Below are 23,595 nucleotides of genomic sequence, written 5' to 3'. Positions count from 1 at the left end.
TTCAAGCTTTATGTAGATATGGTACCTCAGTCAGAGACCAGCACCTGCTCTCATGCTCTTGAATTTGCATCCATTTTTTTTTTGTGAAGTAATGTTATGTAACATGTACAAATCAACACGTATTGTTAATTTGTAGCGATGAGATTAGGAGTTTTCTGAATCAAAAGGCATATTTACACTCTGTAAAGACAAAATAGCTAGATTTGTTCCTGCTTTGACCCACTAGTATCAAAGTATAACAGCTATAAATGCATTTTTGCTACTTTTGGATTAAATAATGCTTGTACTGAGACCTGTTTACCCGTTCTGGAGCACTTCTGTGGCAGTTGGGCAAAGCGTTTTAAATGCATAATTTAAATGTTGAAAATGAATACATTGATTATTAATATAATGGGGTATATGCACACAGACTCTTAATTGCAGCCAGCCAGCCTCATCGCTTCCAGTGAACTGTCTTTCCATTATAAAATTGCCACGTTTAAGGTCTGATTTCTTTAAAAATCTGTGATCTTCACTGCCTAATTGATATATGACATAAAGTGGACCAGATACAGTGGTGGAAAGAGTACCATTACTTGCCTAAAAATGTAGTGCGAGTAAAAGTATCTGTTGTAAATATTACTCAAAGTATGAGTAAAAAGTAGACCTTTCAAAAGTAGTGAGTAGTGAGTATTATGCTGTAAAAAGCTGATGCATTTACATGTAATTTGTGGATGTGTGTAAACGTAACATTCTGTAGTGCAATTTAATTTACTTATTGCCCAGCTGGCACACAATGCCATAAGATATTAATATTAGGTTAAATTTAGGTTGTGATGTTGACCAAATTTCAATGTCTAGGTAGCATCCAAGGATGATCTTACTTTGATGTCCAATAGCGATATCAAATGATGTTGATATTTGGTTGATTTTAGGTTGTGTTGGAAAGTGACTTCGAGCCAACATTTAAGACCAACGTCATATTGACGTCAAATACTGACTTTTATTCGTCAGGTATGGCAACCAAAATCCAACATCTGATAGACGTCATATTGGTAACATCCACACAACATCAAGCTGTAACATCATTAGATGTTGATTTTTGGTTAATTTTAGGTTGTATGTTGGACATTGACGTCGGCCTGACGTTGCGTTCTGACATCAACTTGATTTTCATTTCCAAACAAAATGCAACGTCCCCACAATGTTGGGGTAGTTGGAGTTCACCGTCAATCTGATGTCATGTTGAAGTCTTGTGCCTGCTGAGTGTTTAAGGCCATTTCGGTCATCATACAATAAACATCTGTCATCTTCTCATCAGTGACATGCATCTAAACAGTCTCATGGTCAATGCATGTAAAGATTTTGGACATCTTCTTGGACACTTTTAATGCTTCCAAACAGTTTGCTGCAATTATAACACACGTCGCACATGTCTTAAAGTAGTTCAGTATGATGGATTTACTTTCTATGTGCAATTTGATTGGACAGGAACCACAGGACTGATTTTTCTAATCCCCATAGACGAGAAAAAAATAAAGTAGTGACTGCAGGTTGAAGGAAAGTAATGGAGTAAAAGTACCAGTACATCACTAAAAATGTACTCAAGGTAAGTGAAAGTACGCATCTTTAAAACTACTTAGTAAATTACAATTCCTGAGAAAAACTACTCAATTACAGTAGGTTGAGTATTTGTAATTAGTTACTTTACACAACCGACCAGACCAGACTAGAAGCACTGAATTACATTCCACTTCCCCCCTGCATAGTTAATTTTACCCCAGTATTTTTAACATAGTTCAGTACTAGGTAGCTGGTACTGAAGATGCTAGCGTGTACAGTCTTTCTTTTTATTTTACACTTTGCGAACTAAACAAATGCTCAAGTCTATTTAACTGAATGTATTGTAATTACATTACAACATCGATGCTGTGAAAGGAACCTTATGAAATTGAAAGTCGCATTAAGTTTTCACCGGAAATTTCCCTGCTGAAAAAATAGCTTAGCTGGTCAACCTGCCTGATTTTAAAGGGGTTTTGGCCATTCTAGGCTGGTTTCCATTTCAGCCTGGAAATGGCCAAAGCTTCTCTAAAACCAGGTTGGTCCAAGCTTAGGCTGGTTTAAGCTGATTTTTTTTCAGCAGTTATCATTGGCTGAAAAACACTAGCTGTGCATATAGCCCATCTGATTGATTCAGATATAAATGAAATATGTGTAAATGTTAGTGATTTTTTTTTAAAAGTGAGTCCAAACCATAGGTCCAAACAAACAAGTAGGCTTGAAAAAATCCACCACTGAATGCATGTGTGGACTTTGTGCACATGCAAAAAGTACATTTAGCCTTTAGCATATTATTGTTTTAGATGTTACATAAGGTCCGTTTGCCATGAACGCGAGGTGTAGCTACCTGGACTAATTGCATACCATTGGTTTTCGGTCTGAATAAAGAGAATCAGGTGTAAACGCAGTTGTTGCACTTATGGACCAATTGAAGGAACTGATTTAGTTCTGAACAGCACACATTCTTCAGATTAGGAATTCATGCGTTAATAAAACTAATCTCTAACAAACATCAATAGATGTGTGGTTTGTTTTTGTTCGTCGTTTTTGTTCGTTTGTTTGTCAGCAGCAAGTCGCTTTTCAGTCACCAGACCAGTTCAACTCAGAGAAAGTTCAGATCCCCCAGAAGGGGCTGTCTTTCCTGTTTGCAGACGCTTTTTTTTTTGCACAGACTGAGGTGGTAATCGACATTTGCTCATCGTATTCTTCATATCCGGGTGTGTTTTTTATGGATTATCTCCGTCCCGTGCGGTTTTGACGCGGAAAGAGTTGATTTAACAACAGGAAAATCTGCACCTACTCCGCCGCGTTACTGAGTTTCCGCTTGTGGAAGAAGCAGCAGCAGCAGCAGATATGGGTGAGTGTCACTTCAGAACTGATTAATGCACCTTTGACCAGTGCAGACAAACTTTATTTCAAACATTTAACATTATTCGTATGTTAGTATGCAATTGTTCCTGTTCGGAAGAACGAATTGCTTTATTTACACTCTACAGGCCTACCTGTCAAACTTATTCAGTTAGAGCTCGTGCAATGCTGTAGCTTGAAGTGCACAACATTTATACTTGAACAGTTTTACAGTGAGTAGACATAAAGATGGCCACATGATCAAAACAGACGTTTGTGAGTGTTTGTGTGATACTGTGCAGTAACTTGACTTCAATTTTCATTGCTGTACAATAAATAATACAACCTTTTTTGTGTGAGAGAGATTTAACATTTTCAAACTTAAGTCTTTCTTTCTTTCTTTCTTCCTTTCTTTCTTTTTTGCTTGGTCATTGCAGGCAATGACCCTTATGTAACACACAAAAAAATTCTTACAAGCAGGGGAAGGATGTGCAACAATTCTTGGCAAGACACTGAGTCTTCTAGATTGTTACATTACCCATCTGTTGAAGTTGGCTCGTGTGTGTTTCTTTCAAGCATTTACAGGGTAGAAAAAAATCTAGTTTAATTGGCAATAAATCCTGCCTTTTAACAAACACGTTAATTTTAGACAATCACGTGATGCAAAAAAAAAAAAACAACAACCCTCAGTTAGATTTGTATTATTGTTGAAAAGCTATAGCCTAACAAGTTTTATGTTATGATTTCATGATCTCAGAAATGTCTGCTTCAGTTTTTGATTGCTTCACATTATGAAATTTGAGATTTACCATTTTGTGTGCTTGCAGCTTCAACCTGTTCAGGATGTGGTCCGGGATATAAAACCCCTCTGGATGCAATGAAAGGCAAGTGAATTTGCTTCAATAATGCATAAGACGATGTGTTTATCATGCAAGAAAATATTAACATGACACAGTATTGCGCAGTCATTACAAAACAGCAGGGACCTTTACTCAGGAAATTGAACTTTATTATCACTGTGAGATTTGATACAAGCGTTTCCTAACCACTAGAGGTCCTCCTCACATTCAGGTTGACATACTTTTGCTGTTTCTTACTTTTCTTTTTTTGTTGCTGCTTCCTCAGTCATGTTGCCAGAAAATGAGAGTCAGGGATCTTACCAGTGTGACATTTCATGGGGGAAAGTTTGGTCATTACCCCACAAATTCTTTATAACAAACAAAATAAGAGAAGTTACCCTTTACATTTATTCATAGATGCCATCCAGAGAAGTGTAATCTTAAAAGGCGCAAGAATGATATTAACACCAACTGTTCCTTTTTTTTTAGTGAATCCTGAAACGTCTGTTCATTTATTTTGGAAATGACATTTTGTTGTGATATTTTTGCTTCTATAAAAGATTATGTGAAGGCAGATTTTGAATTTACATTTAAGAATGTTATATTTGGTTTCCATGAATTTAAAAAGGAAAATAATACTTATTTCATAAACCTTATTTTTTTTTGTTGGCCAAATTTCTTATTAACAAAATCAAGTTTTGTAAGTGTTTTTCTTTTTTTCTAAATGTAAATTTGAAATGAAAATGTATTTTTTCTATTGAGGGATCAACAAACATAAAAGTAACACAAACTAGGACTTTGATAAAGGACTTTGCACGTGTCTTAGACTAAATGATTAAAAACCCCTGGATTGTTGTTGTTTGATTGATGACATTTGTTGTTAATGTTTTTCAAGCATTCTATTTATAAAGAAAAAAATTCACTATAAGATCTCATACCAGCTCCTCCTCACCACTAGAGGCCCTCCTCACATTCAGATTGACATATTTCTGCTGTTTCTTTATTTTTTTCTTTTTAAATATTTATTTTTTTATATTTTTTTATTGCAGTTACAACAGATCGAAATACAGATAGAAGTATAGTTCAAGCAATACAAATATTACTGTTTTGCAACAAGAGAAATGTGATAATTTTAAAGAGATATAATAAAGGTAAAGCAAAAGAAAGGCAACGAGAGAAAAAGAATCGAACAATAAATAAATAAATGAGGGCGGATGAAAAAATAATACAAATTAATGCAGAATATTAAAAAAGCACTTGTTTTATAAATTTGAGCTGCTTTCTTGTTATGACACTCTGTGTGTTTTAAGACTCCGTACAGTTCCAATTCTCATTTAAAAAATTTTTAATTTGGCTTACATTAAGTATATTTACACTTATGTATAAATAACTTTACAACAAATAAAATGAGCTTTATACAAAAAGTTAAATTAAGGAATTGTTTTTCTTTAATATAAAACCCCTACAAAGGGTCATTCCCAAAGCAAGTGAGCAACAGACTCAGAAGAGGTCTCACAGAAAGAGCAAAACACGTCAATGTCATTTTTTTTTCTTTTTTTTGTAAAAAAAATGTTTTACTGGCTAAAATCTTTGAATAATTTTAAAAGATATTTCTTTAATTTTATTTGTTAAAAAAATTCTGAGGGAGTGACCAAACATACGACCATTTAAAGGGCACCTAGGTTAGCCCTTTTTTCAGATTTAATATAAGTGTTTCGCGTCTCCAGAATGTTTCTGTAAAGTTTCAGCTCAAAACACCCATCAGACTTTTCATTATAAGATTCTATTTTATACGTTTTTTTACTAGGGGGCTGTTTTGTCGTACTGCACCTTTAAGGCTAGTCCTCCCCGCCCACCGTTTCTACGTGCCTTTCTGCGTGCCTTAATCTCCTCCCTCGGCTCAGTCAGACAACAGACAGACTTAAAGGAAGCAGATCTCACATGGCGTTTGTGAGAAATACTACAGTAAGAACTTTACCAATGAGTATTAGTTGTGCAGTTGCATAGATGAGTCACACAAAGTTCACGTGCGCACACACACAGACAGACAGACAGACAGACAGACAGACAGACAGACAGACAGAGCGTGTTTAGCTTTACACTCTTTTTGCATGCAAATGTGACTGGATACAGGTTAATATCCACTGCTGTATGAATATCTGTTATGTTAATGAACAAAATCCAATTTAACGTCCACAAACCACGATTGAAGCGTCTTCCTTTATAATTGTTCTGACACGTGGCTGTGCTAATGAAGTAAAGCTAAGCTAAATCGCTGTAATTCATTACACACATGCTCTGTTTTAAAACATTTACTCTGTTTTAAAACTTACTCTTGATCACGTTTGATGATGATTGATGATTCTAGCGAACTGAACACACCTTTTATTCCCAGTTGCTTTGCGCACGTCTGGTCTTGTTGATATGATTATACACATGACTACCGGGACATGTTAATACACGCAGCTGTCAATCAATTCGGTGTGCGGGGGGGGGGCGGCACTCCTACGTAAAGTTGCGGTCGATCTGAAAACCGCTCCAATTGGTCCACCGTTTTTTATGTTGCTAAATTGAAAAGAAAGACTAGGTGTGTTTATATCACCCCAATTTGACGGTTTTATACACCATACATGCACATATGTCTGTCCAAACAGCTTGAAAAGTAGATTTTTCACCATAGGTGCCCTTTAAAATCATCAAAAAGCGTGTTCCAATAAGAAATAGACGAGGGATTTGAGACCTGATTTTATGATTTGGATTTTTTAGTGGAGAAACAAATAGATCCAATAACAGTATTATTTTTCCTTCTTTTATTTCCTTTTTTTTTTTTGCTGTTTTCTCTTAGTCATGTTGCCAGAAAATGAGAGCCAGTGATCTTACCAGTATCTAAATTTGTATGTGCAAAACACTGATTCTTATCTTAGGAAGCTAGATCACATGTTATTTCAGTTTGCTTCTGAATTTGTCTCTTTCAGATCGTAACATGAATCAAGATTATATCACTGTAGAATAAAATGGTTACATTTAAAACTAAAATTTTGTTAATTTTTTAATTTTCAATTTGTTATTTTAGGCTCATTAATTAATGAAAATAAAATGCTTTTAAGCTGAATAATTGTAAACGATCAGCTTTTACAACATTATTTTCTTCCTTACATTTAGAATGTTATTTTAATTGAACTATATGATAACTAACCTATTCTTTATCCATTCATTCCTTCAGTTTTGTTTGGTTTAGTTCTTTTATTTATCAGGGGTCTCCACTGCGGAATGAACCGCCAACTTATCTACCATATGTTTTACACAGCAGATGCCCTTCCAGCTGCAACCCACTACTGGCAAATATCCATACACTCTAATTTACACACATACACTACAGCCAATTTAATTTATTCAATTCACCGATAGCGCATGTCTTTGGACTGTGGGGGAAACCGGAGCACACGGAGGAAACCCACGCAAACTCGGGGTCGGGGAGAACAGACAAACTCTACACAGGAATTCCAACTGACCCAGCCGGGACTCAAACCAGTGACCTTGCTTTGAGGCGACTGTGTCAACCACTGAGTCGCTCATAATTAATTGTGAAAAAAATTAAAGTATATAAAAGCATCAGTAATTTAATAACAAAAACTGAATAATTCAGTTTTATTTTGTATTTGCGACTAGATCTCGTTTGTATTGTAATTGTATCACAAACTTGTGACAGCAGATTTTTTTATTAAGTGCAGTTCAATCAGTGTTTAGGCATTTGTGGTTCATTGATTTTCCTTCAACTTAGTCCCTTTTATTTATTACTGCAGTGGAATGAACCAATAGCTATTCCAGCATAAGTTTTACGCAGCGGATGCCCTTCCAGCTGCAACCCAGCACTGGCAAACACCCATAAATATTCGCATTCACACATGCACTCATACACTACGGCTAATTTAGTTAATCCAATTCACTTATACCGCATGTCTTTGGACTGTGGATTAAAACTGTGAGTGAAACCAGATGAAAAACCAGGGGAAACCCACACAAACATGAGGAGAACATGCAAACTCCTCACAGAAATGCCAACTGGCCCAGCCGAGTCTCGAACCATCGATTTCTTGCTGTCAGGCGGCAGTGCTAACCCATTTGTTGTTCATACTTTATGAAATGTATCAGTTTTAAGAAACAAATATCAGTAGATATTTATCAAACCTTAAACTGTGTTTCACACAGGCGAGTGGCCTTAACAAACCACCTGTAAAAAGACTGTTCTCTCTATAAAAAAAGCAAACACACACACTTATAGTGTATATTGGCTCTTCTTGTTGAATTGGTAAATGCCTCCTCAATTGTAAATTGCTTTGTACAAAAGGTTTGGTAAATGACTAAATCTAAACATAACAAACATAATTTTATCCTGCAGGGCCTCGAGAAGAGATTGTCTACCTGCCATGCATTTACCGCAACACAGACATCCAGAAACCTGACTACCTTGCAACTGTTGATATCAACCCACAATCCCCCAACTTTTGCAAGGTAAAGTGAAACCTAAATAATAAACGTATAAAGTTGAAGTCAGAATTATTAGCCCTCCTGAATTATTAGCCCCCCTGTTTAATTTTTTCTCCAGTTTCTGTTTAGAGAGCTTAATTAGGTTAACTATGGGGAAATTAGGCATCATGTATAATGATGGTTTGTTCTGTTGACAGTAAAAAAGTCTATTGCATAGGGGGGCCAATAATATTGATCTTAAAATGGCTTTAAAATAATTAAAGACTACTTTTTTTCTAGCTGAAAGAAAAATTAAGACTTTAAAAACATTATCAGACATACTGTGAAAAATTCCTTACTCTCTTAAACATAATTTGGGCAATATTTAAAAAAGAAAACAAAAAGTCACTCGAGGGTGAATCATTTGGACTTCCACTGTACACTTGAAATGTGTAACTGAAGTGTGACGACAAAACATGTCCTGTTGTAGGTGATTCACAGGCTTCCCATGCCCAATCTGAAGGATGAGTTGCACCACTCCGGCTGGAACGCCTGCAGCAGCTGCTTTGACGATCCCTCCAAAAGACGCAATCGACTCATTCTGCCGTCCCTCATCTCCTCCAGAATCTACATCGTTGATGTAGGAACGGATCCTCGGGCTCCACGGCTTCACAAGGTTCATTTGAGCAAATACTGTGATGTATAATGCTCGCATAAATGAGTACCCCATTTGGAAATTAATATTTGCATCTATTTCTTAGTGAATATAGTCAATATATTTAGGTGCATTTCAACAAATCTGTTTGATTTAAATAGCGATATCAATTTAAAATAAGAGTTTGGTCACAACTAACATCTTTACGAACAGAAAGATGATACAATTAAATTCAAATGAGTTATTGAGAAAAAAAATACAAACTACAAAATGTCAACTTAATTATATTTACATCATATTATAAAATTATTGTTATTAGTAGTATTATGGGTTTTGTGTTTTGTTTTTTTTTTTCTTTTTTTTTTTTAAATTTGATTTTTTAAATGTTTTTGGACTTATGTATTTGCACAAATATATTATTGTAAAGCATCCTATTGAAAATATCCATTTACAATAGTGATCTTTGAGGGGGTACTCATTTATGCTGAGCCCTGTATATATGATAAGGCCTGTTTTTATAGAAATACCTTTATGGTTATGCGCAGACGAACATCAGAAATGGTCAAAATCAAAAGGAAATACCACTGAAAGCTTTTCGTTTCTATTCATAATCTTTTGATTCATACTCTTTTGATTTTGATTTTATCACACTTCAGGGTGGGTAAAATAGGACTGGCAAACCCATACCGTGATAAAGAGTTGAAACACTTGGCTGTATGTCTAAAAAATGGTTGCTTTGTCATTCTGATCCAAATACAGATATTATTCGAGAAATATTTGTACTTAAATACACATTTTGACAAATAATTAAGCTTCATCAACAGCATCTGTTTGCCCCTCAAACTTCAGTTTAAGCCAGTTTTGCAGTCCACAGCAAACCTGAGTGTGTATCAAGTTAGATTTTTCTTCTAGACACTTCTATACAGTTAGACACTTCTATACAGCTTAAAGTGACATTTGAAGGCTTAACTAGGTTAATTAGGTTAACTAGGCAGGTTAGGATAACTAGGCAATTTATTGTATAACGATGGTTTGGTCTGTAGACTATTGGGGAAAAAAATATTGCTTAAAGGCATTAATAATTTTAACCTTTGACTTCACATGCTGAATTAGGGTTTTTAACGTTAACGTTAAAGTAAAGTTAACGGTAAAGTTAACGTTTTTCTCTCACGCTTGAACCGCATCTGACAGAAGCATAGCGGCTTTAACACACACCTTTCAAAATCAAAGTTGTGGATCCCAAAAACACTCCCTAAGCCACTCAAAACGGTATTGACAACCATTTTCTGATCAAAACGGAAAGTTCTCAGCATCCTTCCTGAAGACGCTGGTCGTTATGGCGGCCTCCATGCAGCATCAAAGAAAAAAGTCTAGAAATAATTCAAATATTTGACATGTAATCAACATATTGGCATTTCCTTAAATTTCCCGTTTTTGAAATTTGCAATGCACAATAGTTATTTCAAATACTTTTGACTGGATCTGGAGTAACCTTCTATTAATCAATAATTGTCTTCTTGTCTTATCAAACAAATAAATGATCTTCTATCCTCTGTTGATTCTCAGACTCAAGTTTAGATAAAACTTGTACAGCAGAACAGAAAACTTGAGTGCATTGTTTGACTGTAAATAAAGCCCAGAAGCATGACATCATGTCCTGTTATCCCACTGATTGGGCTCCAAAGGAATTCTGTTTATCAGCGATGTATTGCTTAACATTAAGTGTGTTATTCTTTCTGTTATATTGAATGTTTGATTTCTCCCAAATTTGTCAATTGTTACCATCTCTCTCCTCCTCCAGACAGTGGAGCCCACAGATCTGTTCTGGAAATGCGGTCTGGCAAATCCTCACACTTCTCATTGCTTGGGCAGTGGCCAAATCATGATCAGCACCATGGGTGATCCCTCTGGCAATGGGAAGGGTAAGATTATTGCGTATACCACACTGAGGCCCTGTTTACACCTGGTATTAAAATGCATCTTCATCAATACAGTCACAAGTGGACATGGGCTTGCATATTTTTAACTAAAAGTTGTCATCAACATTTTTTTCCATCTTTTTTTGTTTCTTTTTGGACCATGCAATGAGCTTATTTCACAACATTGTATGGAAAGATTAGAAAACTCTTTAAATTCACCCATTAATAGAAATCAAAGAATAAAAAACAATCAGAAAAATGGTTGAAAGAGACCAATTTAAAGTGTAAAGGAGCAATTTCACTTAAGTAGCAGTGCGATATGGCTGTATATCGGCACTCGTGGGAAGCGTGCGTTGGCTCGAGGTAGCAGCTCGAGTGCAGAGTACATTTATAGAACAGTTCGACGGCTTAATCGTGTATATAAAAACGAAAATCACAAAGAGTCTCAAAAACCATTTTGTAAGAGGAACTACTTTCTTCCGCCGTTCATACACATCTGCAGCTAACATCAGAACAGCAGACATCGTTGCCAGTTCACAAATGTCACTGTAGAGCTAGTATTGAATGATTCTCTAGCGTAATATCTAAAATGATGACAAAACAGGTAATTTTTGCTCACATTTTAAGATTGTAAGGCTGAACGCCATGAAATGCCATCAGTCTACAGAGATTTCCCAGTATTTCTCTGTTGCAATTTAGATATCACAATTATTAACCCTGAAAAAGCCAAAGCAAAGCAAACACTACCAGATTACTCTGGTATAAATACAGCAATACAAAATTTAAAAGAGAGAGATCGACTTAGGGCTGGTTTATACTTCTGCGTCGAGTGATCGGCGTGACCCACGGCACCTGCCTTGCGCCTAGCCGTGCATTTATACTTCTGCTTGCTGTTTGTGTTGCTCTGAAATAACACACAAAATGCTAGCTGGCAGTAGGTTTTTATGTTCCTCTGTGTCGAGTTTCTTCTGTCTGGTATTTTGTTTTTTCTGAATGCTACCTTTAATGTAGCTCAAACTCGATCATTTTGAGACAAGAACCAGCGGACTGCTCTCGGTCCCACCCACACTCATCAGGGCTACCAACTCAACCAATCACAGAGCTTGTGCCACGCGTCGTTGCGACATGTAGTTACATTGTATGGCCATATAATGCGCCGGAGCATACGCATACGTGTGCCCTTGACGCAGAAGTATAAATCAGCCTTTAGAATGTCACTTACCTGATCTATAAAGATTTGATCAGCTGTAGTTTGAAATACGAAAAGAAAACGCTGAGTTTTTTTCCCCTAAGGACTGACTAAGGTCTCTGTCACCATCTTGTGGTGGAACGTCAACCATCTTTGTTCCGCTCAGTATGACAGGCTGATGGCCGCCAACGTGCTGAATCGCTGAAATTATGAATATTTAAAATAGGCACTATCCTTATAAATAAACTTCATAGTTGCAATCTAAACAACTACATTCTCGCCTAAAAACATTGGGTTGTCCAACAGCTGCAATATTTGTCAAACTGTAATCCTCTGCTTTCCACTTGTGTGGGCGGAGTAATACAAAATGGTGTAAAGGCTGTACTAGTGCTGATATTACTTTAATATCTCACAGCTATCAGCCAATCAGATTCGAGGACCAGACAGAACAACTGCAATACAGTATGTCTCCCTCATCTACTTGTGATCCAGTTGACCACAATGAATCTTAATAGGTGTAAACATGGCCAATGTTTTTACTTTAAATTTACATTTACATTTACATTTAGTCATTTAGCAGACGCTTTTATCCAAAGCGACTTACAAATGAGGACAAGGAAGCAATTTACACAACTATAAGAGCAGCAGTGAACAAGCGCTATAGACAAGTTTCAGGCGTGTAAAAGTCTAAGAAGCAAAACATTAGTAGAAATTTTTTTTTTTTTTTTTTTTTTTTTTTTTTTTTTTTAGAGAGAGAAAGAGGGCTCAGTTAGTGGTATAGCCAGAGAGGCAATTGCAGATTAGGAGGAAAAGTGGAGACTAAACAGTTGCGTTTTTAGTCGTTTCTTGAAGACAGCAAGTGACTCGGCTGTTCTGATGTAGTTGGGGAGTTCATTCCACCAACTGGGCAGATTGAATGTGAGAGTTCGGGAAAGTGATTTCTTCCCTCTTTGGGATGGAACAACGAGGCGACGTTCATTCACAGAACGCAAGTTTCTGGAGGGCACATATATCTGCAGAAGTGAGAGCAGATACGAAGGAGCACAGCTAGAGGTCACTTTGTAAGCAAACATCAGAGCTTTGAATTTGATGCGGGCAGCAACTGGAAGCCAGTGCAAACGGGTGAGTAGCGGAGTGACATGTGCTCTTTTGGGTTCATCAAAGACCACTCGTGCTGCTGCGTTCTGAAGCAGCTGAAGAGGTTTGATAGAACTACCTGGTAGCCCGGCTAGCAGAGAGTTGCAATAGTCCAGTTTGGAGAGGACAAGAGCTTGAACAATGAGTTGAGCTGTATGTTCAGATAGGAAGGGTCGGACCTTTCTGATGTTGTAGAGTGCGAATCTGCAAGATCGGGCAGTTCTAGAAATGTGGTCAGAGAAGTTCAGTTGGTCATCAATCGTAACTCCAAGGCTTTTTACCATTTTGGATGCAGTGATGGTTGCTCCATCCATCTGGATTGAAAAGTTATGGTGAAGAGTCGGGTTGGCAGAAACTTCAAGCATTTCCGTTTTCGTGAGGTTAAGCTGGAGATGATGATCTTTCATCCAGAGTGAAATGTCTGACAGGCAGGCTGAAATGCGAGCTGGAACCGAGGGATCATCAGGGTGGAAAGAGAGGTATAGCTGGGTGTCATCAGCATAGCAGTGGTAGGAAAAACCATGTTTCTGGATGACTGTTCCTAAAGATGCCGTGTAGATAGAGAAGAGAAGTGGTCCAAGCACAGAGCCCTGAGGTACCCCAGTGTATAGATGCTGTAGGTTGGACACCTCTCCCCTCCACGACACCCTGAATGACCTGTCCGAGAGGTAGGAACTGAACCATTGAATAACAGTGCCTGTGACGCACAGTGACTCAAGCGTAGATAGCAGGATCTGGTGGTTTACAGTGTCAAAAGCAGCTGATAAATCCAGCAAGATGAGGACAGATGATTTAGAGTCTGCTTTAGCCAGTCTGAGGTCCTCCACGACCGAGAGCAGAGCAGTCTCAGTTGAGTGGCCCTTCCTAAAGCCAGATTGCTTGTTGTCCATGAGGTTGTTTTGAGTAAGAAAGTCTAGGACTTGATTGAACACTACTTTCTCCAAAATCTTGGCCATGAATGGAAGCAGGGATACCGGTCGGTAGTTTTCAAGTAGCGTTTGATCCAGGTTGGGTTTCTTTAGCAGAGGGGTTACCCTAGCCTGCTTAAATGAATGCTTAAAGCCTGCTTAAACTTTAAATGCTAATTAGACTAATTTGACATTTTATTGTAAGGCGGTTTTGTGTTGCTGGATGGCGAGACATTTGAAGTCATTGGTAACTGGGAGCAGCCAGGAGACGCGGCGCCGTTCGGTTATGACTTTTGGTACCAGCCTCGCCACAACGTCATGATCAGTACTGAATGGGGAGCGCCTAAAGCACTGGGAAACGGCTTCAACCCTGCTGACGTCAAAGCTGGTATGTGCGCATTCAAGAGTGTTCTGTGGAGAGATGGCAGTGTTGATAATGAGTGTTTGTAGGTCACTATGGTCAGCGGCTCCATGTCTGGGACTGGACCACACACAAGCGCATTCAGACTCTGGATTTGGGGGAAGAGGGGGCTATTCCTTTAGAGGTCCGCTTTCTGCATGACCCGGCGGCAGCTGAGGGGTTTGTGGGCTGTGCACTTCAGAGCACCGTCTTCCACTTCTATAAGACTCTGGCAAGTGTATAAAAAGTCTTACAACTGTTTTAATCTGCTTATGTGTGTGTGTGTGCATATATATGTGTGTATATATACAGTGCGTGAAATAAGTATTGAACACGTCATGTTTTTTCCTGGGAATAATAATTCTAAAGGAGCTGTTGACATGAAATTGCACCAGATTATGTTAAATTTAAACAACACAAGCATAAAAATAAAATAAAAATCTGAATGAGTTTGTATTTTCTATATTGGATTCAAGTCAGGTGACTGACTGGCCCATTCTACAGCTTGACTTTGAAACCATTTGACAGTGTACTTGGCTGTGTTTTGGATCATTGTCCTGCTTAATTGTCCACCCTGGTTTCATCTTCATCATCCTGCTAATGTAGATGTTGGACTGAAACAGCTAATTCATTTACACTGATGAAGGGCAGAAGGTTGCTAAAGAACTACTGAGAGATTTCAGCTGCTGTCTGGGCTTTCACTGCCTTTCTACACCTCCCTTTCTTCATGTGTTCAATACTTTTTCTCTGCGCCATTTCAATTTAATACACATACCTTAATTTGTAAACTAATTATTTTTGTTTTCTTTGCATATAATGTATGGATTTCTTCTGTTGTTACCAACATCCAGTGAAAATTTCAAGTAAACTGCAACTTTAGAAATATGTATATTAGGGTTGGGCGATTTGGCATTGTACAATGTCTAATGTGAAACATTGCGATGGACGATGGCATCTTCGTTGTAGTCGGTGGTGAATTAATTATTTATGAATAATTAATCATTCATAATGAATTAATAATTTTTAGCCTACCGTTTCAACTACCTGACCCGCATGGTCTTAGTTTTACCCATAACTAAATCATAAATAAATAAATAAAAGTTACACTCAAATTACCACCTGTCAATCACTTTTTCCGCGCGACTCAAATAAACTTGGTTGGTAAAAAAGGTGCACAACCAACAGGAACCAACCAACAGTATCTGAGGTTTTCGCTAAAGTTACTAAGTACAAGCATGAAAGCGAAAGATTGAAGTAGTGTGCTGACATGGTGACACGTTACCTGATAGATTAAAAAGACCATAGAGTCGTTCGATAGAGACAAGATTAATTAAATATCACGTTAAAAAAAAAACTATAGTGAGACACGATCCAGCGGTACATCCTTAATAAACTGTCGGACGTGCACTGCTCTCTGGACTGACTCCTGGAGCTCAGACGCTGCAGCGCATGACAAAGTTTGTGGTCACGTGATGTGCGTTGTCAGTGGTATAGTGTGGACGGAGAGATCTTTTCAGAAATGCTAGGTGAAACGCCAGTGTGGACGTGGATCGTTTTCATTCTAAAATGCCATTTTAAAACTAAGACATTTTAGTGTAAACATGGCCCTGTGTATTTTTCACGAGTGTCCCTGTATCTGTGGTTACACTCACTAAACAGCAGTGAGTTTGGTGAACTGATGACCTTTACGGCCAATCACAGTCATTTCTGTTGAGCATGTGAACATGTGCAATGGCAAATCAGCACTGTTTAAGAATGTGCTCAACGGCGTTCAAATGTTAGTGGGAAATGGAGGTTTTTCAGTACCGATTGGTATTGAATTTCAGTATCGTGACAACACTAATATGTTATTATTATTAGTGTGTGTATATATATATATATATATATATATATATATATATATATATATATATATATATATATATATATATATATATATATATATATATATATATATATATATATATATATATATATATATATATATATATATATATATATATATATATATGTGTATATATAATCTCTACAAGTCTACATTTTAAAAGTGCCCCTATTATGAATTTTTAAAAATGACCTTTTATGCCTTGTAGTAACAGCTGTAATATGAAAGTGGATCATATGTAAAGTTTTGACTCTCAAAAAGAAAGCGTCGACTCAGAGTCATTAATGTGAATCGCCATTCAAATGAATCTTTAGTTGTTTCATCAGTTGTCTCATCTTGTTGCATATCCAGATATGGGAAATCTTGACCCTGCATGTATATCAGCCTGTTGTTGGGGATTCCCAAAACAAAAATATTATATTCTATAATAGGGGCACTTTAAAGAATGAACAATTTAGCTGTATATTTTGTTTTGCAGAAGGGAGACTGGGCTGCAGAGAAAGTCATCAACGTTCCTAGTAAAAAAGTGGAAGGTTGGGCTCTTCCTGACATGCCAGGTTAGTGCTTGTAAAGGTTTTTTTAATTAATAGAAACATGAGTTCTTAGAAGCATTTTGGAGAAAAAGTGCAACTGAACAAAAACATGAAGAATGTTCTGTAATGTAAAAATGTTACAGTTTTTAATTAAAATTTTTCCATAGGTCTCATTACAGACATCCTAATCTCATTGGATGATCGCTTCCTCTACTTCAGTAACTGGCTTCATGGAGACATTCGACAGTATGACATCACTGACAGGAAGAATCCACGAATGGTTGGTCAGGTAAGACTACTTGGTTCAGGTTTGAAATACATTTGTTTAAATTGAAATAATCATCATTACATTAGAACTTGCATTATTGTGACTCTGGATTGTGTTTTATGTTGCACAGGTTTGTTTTTGGCAATGACCAAAAATACATTATATGGGTCGAAACTCAAAATACATTTTTTTTTTATGGCAAAAATCATTAGAATACTAAGTAAAGATCATGTTCCTTGAAGATATTTAGCAAAGTTCTTACTGTGAATATATCAAAACCCAATTTTTGATTGTAATGTTCATTGCTAAACACATAATTTAGACAGCTTTAAAGGCTTTTTTCCCAGTATTTAGTTGTTTTTTTTAACCCACGGATTCCAGATTTTCAAATTGTTTTACCATGACCAAATATGTCCTATCTTAACAAACCATACATCAATGAAAAGCTGAGATATAGAGAAAATGGACACTTTTTTTAAACATACAGTTCATTTGAAAATCTGTTTGAATTTCTTTTTTCTGTTAAAGATACAAAAAACAATATAAAAAAATGTAAAATGCTGGAAACCAACAACCATTGACATCCATAGTATTTGTTTTTCATTATAGATGTCAATGGTTACTGGTTTCCAACATTCTTCAAAATATCTTTTTTTGTGTTAAACAGAAAACATAACTCAACTGTATTTATTCCTTATTCCCTGTGAACTAATCTTGTAAGAAATATATATATACATATACATATTTCGACGTCCTTTCCGCTTGAGGAAATGTCAAAGTAAAACTGTACAAGTTGTTCACATATCATATGAGAAGCACTTCTCACAAAACAGATGCTTTATACACATAAATACTTGTGTATGAATGTTCATTACTAACCTTTCTATAAACATGATTTGATTACAACTGCAGATCAATCATGGTGCAAAATAACCTACTGTAACATCTGCAATTATATAAATAAATAAATAAATGCAACATATATGAACACATACAGACCATTACAGTCTCTGATATTTTACCAATTACAGAAAAACTACACACAGCATACATTTAGTCCTTATCTGAGTACAAAAACAACATGCAACATATAGCTTACAGTCAGTGTAAACCTCTCATCTGTATCTTTAATCTTCACGAGCACATCTAACTTCTTGTTGTTTCAGTAATTCCATCATTCCGAGTTCATAATTGTCCAAAAGGTAAGGATGATAGTTAAACATGGCGGATTGTTCCCGTTTTAAGGTTGCCAAAAAAATCATTTGCGCCTTTGTTTTTTCCGGCTTCTGTCGGATGTCAGAAGCTCTTCAATAATCACGCACACCCTATTATCATCAGCTCAAAAAGTTTATTTCAAATATAGACGCGCGGCGAGCTTTAGATGATCTTGTAAACAACTACCATGCACAGGATTCTGCTCTTCTTGGCTTTGTGGCTGTTCATCAAGACAACGACAAGTTTTGTTTATGCTTGGGGCGACCATGGCTTGTTATTATATGTATATAGTATTATGGTGTAATGTCTCGGCTGTGTTTTTAAAATGGCACTTCCTTTGTTTTCATTCTCCTGGCTTGTGCATGAGCTAGTGATGTATCTCTGTAAACCAATAGCGTTCAGTTGCACGTCTAGCTCCACCTTTTGGTACCCTTTTATCGTGCTAGGTCCCCTAAAAAGGGTACCCAAAAAAGTGGTACAGTACGGTTTGCTTTTCGACAGTGGAAACGGCCATAAAAGCATACTGAACCGTACCGTACCACTCAGTAGAAACGGGTCATAAAAGGATTACAGTTTATGAAAGAAAATAACTGTTGTCCAAAAGAGGGCCATAAAGAACGTTTATTTTTACTAGTGTCCAGAAAATACATTTAAAATGAATAGTCCTTCAAATAGACTTTTGACCGTTTTTGATCATCTGTTTTCACAAAATAATCCCACAGAAATTTGACACAACGGGGGAACTGTTTGTGTTTGTGACTGTTTTTTGTTATTAAAATGAAAGAAACCATTTTTTAAACCTTAATTTTTTTAAGTTAAGTTTCAAATAAGGATTAAGGGCATGTAAATGATTGTGATGATGATGGAAATTTTTATTTTTGGCTGAACTATCCTTTTAAGGTCTTCCTTGGGGGCAGCATCTTGAAAGATGGACCGGTGAAAGTGTTGAAGGACAAAGAACTGGACAGCCAACCAACACCACGTATACTGAAGGTACCTTTTAAACTCTTCAACTGAACTCTGTGTACGCATTTGTGTTAGCGGTTTATGCAGGGGAAAACAGCCTGAAGCTAATTGCCAGATGACCCAGCTTATCGTCCTCCAAATCTCTAGGTCAAACAGACCTAAACAGAGCGATTAGAGAACATCAATTGCTGGAGGTTAAAACCGTGTCTTTGTGATCAGGGAAAGCAGGTGCAGGGAGGCCCTCAGATGCTCCAGCTCAGCTTGGATGGAAGGCGCCTGTACGTCACCACTTCTTTATACAGCGCCTGGGACAAGCAGTTCTACCCCGACCTCATCAAGTGAGACTTTATAAGAAACGTGATTTTATTTGGTGGAAATTAGAAATGTCTTGTAAGCCATTCAGAAACTGTTAACAAGTCATTTTCACATTCTGGCTCCATTTGGACCCAAAGAATCATAGATTTATAAAACTGTCACAGCTTATCCGATTACTATCTGATAACATAGCTTATCTGATTACTATTTTCGGAATCACTTACTACAACTTCTTATTAATAAGTAATGTTAAAAATATTTACAATTACTATTTACTAAATAGTAGTAAAATATAATAGTTCACTTAGAATTTACTAAAATATAACCATGTTTATGCATTTTACCATGTTACTAGCTAGCCACTCACTAAATGTTAGCATGTTACTAAGCTAGCTGGTCACCCATTAAAGCTTATCAGGGTTGCGCCTGGTCAGTACCTGGATGGGAGACCACATGGGAAAGCTAGGTTGCTGCCGGAAGTGGTGTTAGTGAGGCCAGCAGGGGGTACTCAACCTGTGGTTTGTGTGGGTCCTAATGCTCCAGTATAGTGAAGGATACTCTATACTGCTCTGTGAGCACTGTCTTTCGGATGAGACGTTAAACTGAGGACCAACTCTCTGTGGTCATTAAAAATGCCAGGATGTTCTTAGATTCCCAGGATGTTCTTAGACTCTTAGATTTCTTAGGTTTAACCCTAAGGCCAAATTTGTCTACTGGCCTCTGTCCATCATGTCCTCCTAACCATCCTCATATCGTAACTGGCTTCATTACACCTCTCCACCAATCAGCTGGTGTGTGGTGTGCGGTCTGGTGCAAAATGTCTGCCGTCGCATCATCCAGGTGGATGCTGCACGCTTTGAGTATCTAGAAAAGCCCTATATAAATGAAAAGAATTATTATTATAAATTATTACTACTGTGGTTTACTTATTTTTGATTACAATTCTTTTTTAATTATTTGAAATTTTAAATTTACATATAAACCACATCCAACAATTATGATGATTTCTTTTTATTTAATTCAGCATTGATGATAAATCTTATCTGAGTATATCATTGTATGAAATTTATACAGATGTAGTAATGCAATCTAGTAAATCCCAGTATTAACCGAAAGTGTAAAGATTTTAAATGACAATTAATTCGTTTTTTTAATATACAATCAAAGGATTCTGGTCGTAAATATGCCAGGCATGATTAAAAATCACTACCAGTTACCAAATAATAACATTAACTACCAGTTACCGAATAATGTTTTTAATAACAGTTACTGCTGCAATTTGCAATTACTCCTTTTTGTCATATCAGTATTACATGCTGCAAATTAAAAATATAATCTCCAAAAATGTGGGACATCTGAGAAATGAAAATGCTGTATGTGTTTATAAAGGCTTTTTTAAAGATTGTTTTGTCTTCATAGGTATTTTAGCAAAAAAAGTATGGTAACACTTTATTTTGATGGTCCCTATTGCACATTTTGTTGACTAAAAGTTGCATTGCAACTACAGTACGTGCCAATTAATTCTCATTTTAGTACAAGTAGACTGTATACTTAATATCTGTTGATACTGCTCCTTCAACAGACATTTAACTAACTCTAAGAAACTTTGCAAGTACATGTCAACTTACACTAACCCTAACAGTCTACTTATAATCTAATGAGAATTAGTTGTCATGTAGATGCAATGTAACTTAAATTCAACAAACCTTCAAAATAAAGTGTGACCCAAAGTATTTGCATCAGTATACAGTTAAAGTCAGAATTATTAGCCCCCCTGTTTATTTTTCTCCCCAATTTCTGTTTAATGGAGAGAAGTTTTTTTTCAACACATTTCTAAACATAATAGTTTTAATAACTCATTTCTAATAACTGATTTATTTTATCTTTGCCATGATGCTAGTACATAATATTTGACTAGATATTTTTCAAGATACTTCTATACAGCTTAAAGTGACATTTAAAGGCTTAACTAGGTTAATTAGGTTAACTCATCAGGTTAGGGTAATTAGGCAAGTTATTGTATAACGATGGTTTGTTCTGTGGACAATTGAAAAAAATATAAAGCTTAAAGGGGCTAATAATTTTGACCTTTAAAATGTTTTTTAGAAAAATTTAAACCTGCTTTTATTTTAGCCGAAATAAAACAAATAAGACTTTCTCCAGAAGACAAAAATATTATCATCATTTAAAATATTAAACATCATTTACTAAATATAAAATAAATCAAAGGGGGGGGGGGGGCTAATAATTCTGACTTCAACTGCATGTAATATTTTCACATCTGAAATTCCGATATCAAATCAATCTATGCACAAGTAAACATTATTTTCTAACCTCCCTTCGACTCTTCTTCACTCTTTCTGGACATTGTGAGGCATTGAGGTAAATCATTCAACATAGGAAGGAAAAACCAACAAACAAATAAATAAATAAAACATACAAATACATAAATAAATAACTATAAAAAAGCTATTAAAAAAAAACTTTAATAGTATTTATCATTAATTCACCTAATAGTACTCCATACATCTAGCTCGAAAACATGGAACATACATTTTTTTAATAAGTTTCAAAACTCACAGAACACCCAAAACTAAAGTATTTGCTCACCCTTCACTTGTTACAGACCGGTTTAAGTTTCTTTCTACTGTTGAACATAAAAAATTGTAAAGAATGTTATAAATCAGCAGCCCTTGACTTCCAGTAGCCTTTTTTTCTTCCACTAAAGTCAATGTTTACCAGTTTGCATCATTCTCATTCATTAAACAGAAAAAAAGAAGTTCAGGTACTCAGTAAATGGTGAGTAAATTGTCATCGTTTTTGGGTGCGCTATCCTTTTAAAACAAAGTTGTGTTCCCTTTATAAAAAACTCTAGTAAAAAGAAAAGAGTCCATACTGACCCAAATGCATCATGAGGGTTGAATAGTTTCAAAAGTAACCTCGGATTTGTTTATAATGCTGCAATATCCTTCTTTCTTCGCTGCAGGGAGGGTTCGGTCATGATGCAGATTGACGTGAACACGGATAGAGGAGGCCTGAAACTCAATGAGAATTTCCTTGTGGATTTCGGAGCGGAGCCAGAAGGTCCTGCACTCGCCCATGAGCTCCGATATCCTGGCGGAGACTGCACTTCCGATATCTGGTTATAAAACTTGGGCCAAACCATTATGTTCCAAGTTGAAGAATTATCATTCCTCAGATACATCGTCATTATTATGATCACGTTTAGTCTTTGTGTGGACCAAATCAAATAACACAAACTAATTGTCATAATCTTTGTGTAACATCTATTACTATTATCAAAATGAATAGCAAACTATTGTAAAATAAATATTTTGTATTCCAGTTTACTCTTTGGTTTTGTCAGGTGTTTTTGAAAGGCTTTCAAAATCATTAGAATTGCAAAGTAGATTTTAAACGTGATGCAAGTGCACTGAAAGTGGACAAACATTCAGCATTACCATACGCATACATATTTTATTGTTTCAAACAATCTAATATAAAGCTTTTATGATGTATTTTGGGTTTCAAAAAGAGAACAGTGCTTAAAAAAGAACTGAACATATGTTATTATTTTACATCCAGTTATTATTGAGGGGTATTTTTCTGATTAAGCTAATAAGCAAGACAGTAAAAGTAATAGTTTTAGCATAAGGAATTAAAACACTAGTTTAGTTTGGCACACATGTATTTTGTGGACTTGGAGAAGGCATTCAACCGTGTCCCTCATGGCATTCTGTGGAAGATGCTCTGAGAGTATGGGGTCAGAGGCACTCTGTTAAGGGCTGTCTCGTCCCTGTATGAATAGAGTAGGAGTTTGGTTTGCATTGCTGGCAATAAGTCAGACATGTTTCCAGTGCATGTTGGGCTCCAGCAGGACACCAATGACACTAATTCTGTTCATAATTTTTATGGACAGAATTTCAAAGTGCAGCCTTGGGCTGGAGGGGGTCCGGTTGGGGACCACAGGATTTCTTCTCTGTTATTTGCAGACGATGTTGTTCTGTTGGCAT

At 36.4% G+C, this 23,595-nt stretch overlaps 1 protein-coding gene across 1 annotated transcript; it reads left to right on the top strand.

The window, feature by feature from the left end:
- Positions 1–2,571: 2,571 nt before the first annotated feature.
- Positions 2,572–22,932, top strand: selenbp1 (selenium binding protein 1). The gene is made up of 12 exons (XM_056475402.1): positions 2,572–2,896; positions 3,714–3,770; positions 8,125–8,237; positions 8,683–8,868; positions 10,649–10,769; positions 14,206–14,388; positions 14,451–14,632; positions 16,764–16,842; positions 16,986–17,107; positions 19,202–19,294; positions 19,487–19,605; positions 22,569–22,932. Exons 1-12 carry the CDS (start codon positions 2,893–2,895, stop codon positions 22,729–22,731), a joined length of 1,422 nt encoding a protein of 473 aa, XP_056331377.1. The 5' UTR covers positions 2,572–2,892; the 3' UTR covers positions 22,732–22,932.
- Positions 22,933–23,595: the final 663 nt, after the last annotated feature.

This window comes from Danio aesculapii, chromosome 16 (genome assembly GCF_903798145.1).
Source record: "Danio aesculapii chromosome 16, fDanAes4.1, whole genome shotgun sequence".
In the NCBI taxonomy this organism is placed as follows: Eukaryota; Metazoa; Chordata; class Actinopteri; order Cypriniformes; family Danionidae; genus Danio; species Danio aesculapii.
Note: the sequence above shows the minus strand (reverse complement) of the source record. Positions and strands in the feature narration are given on the sequence as shown.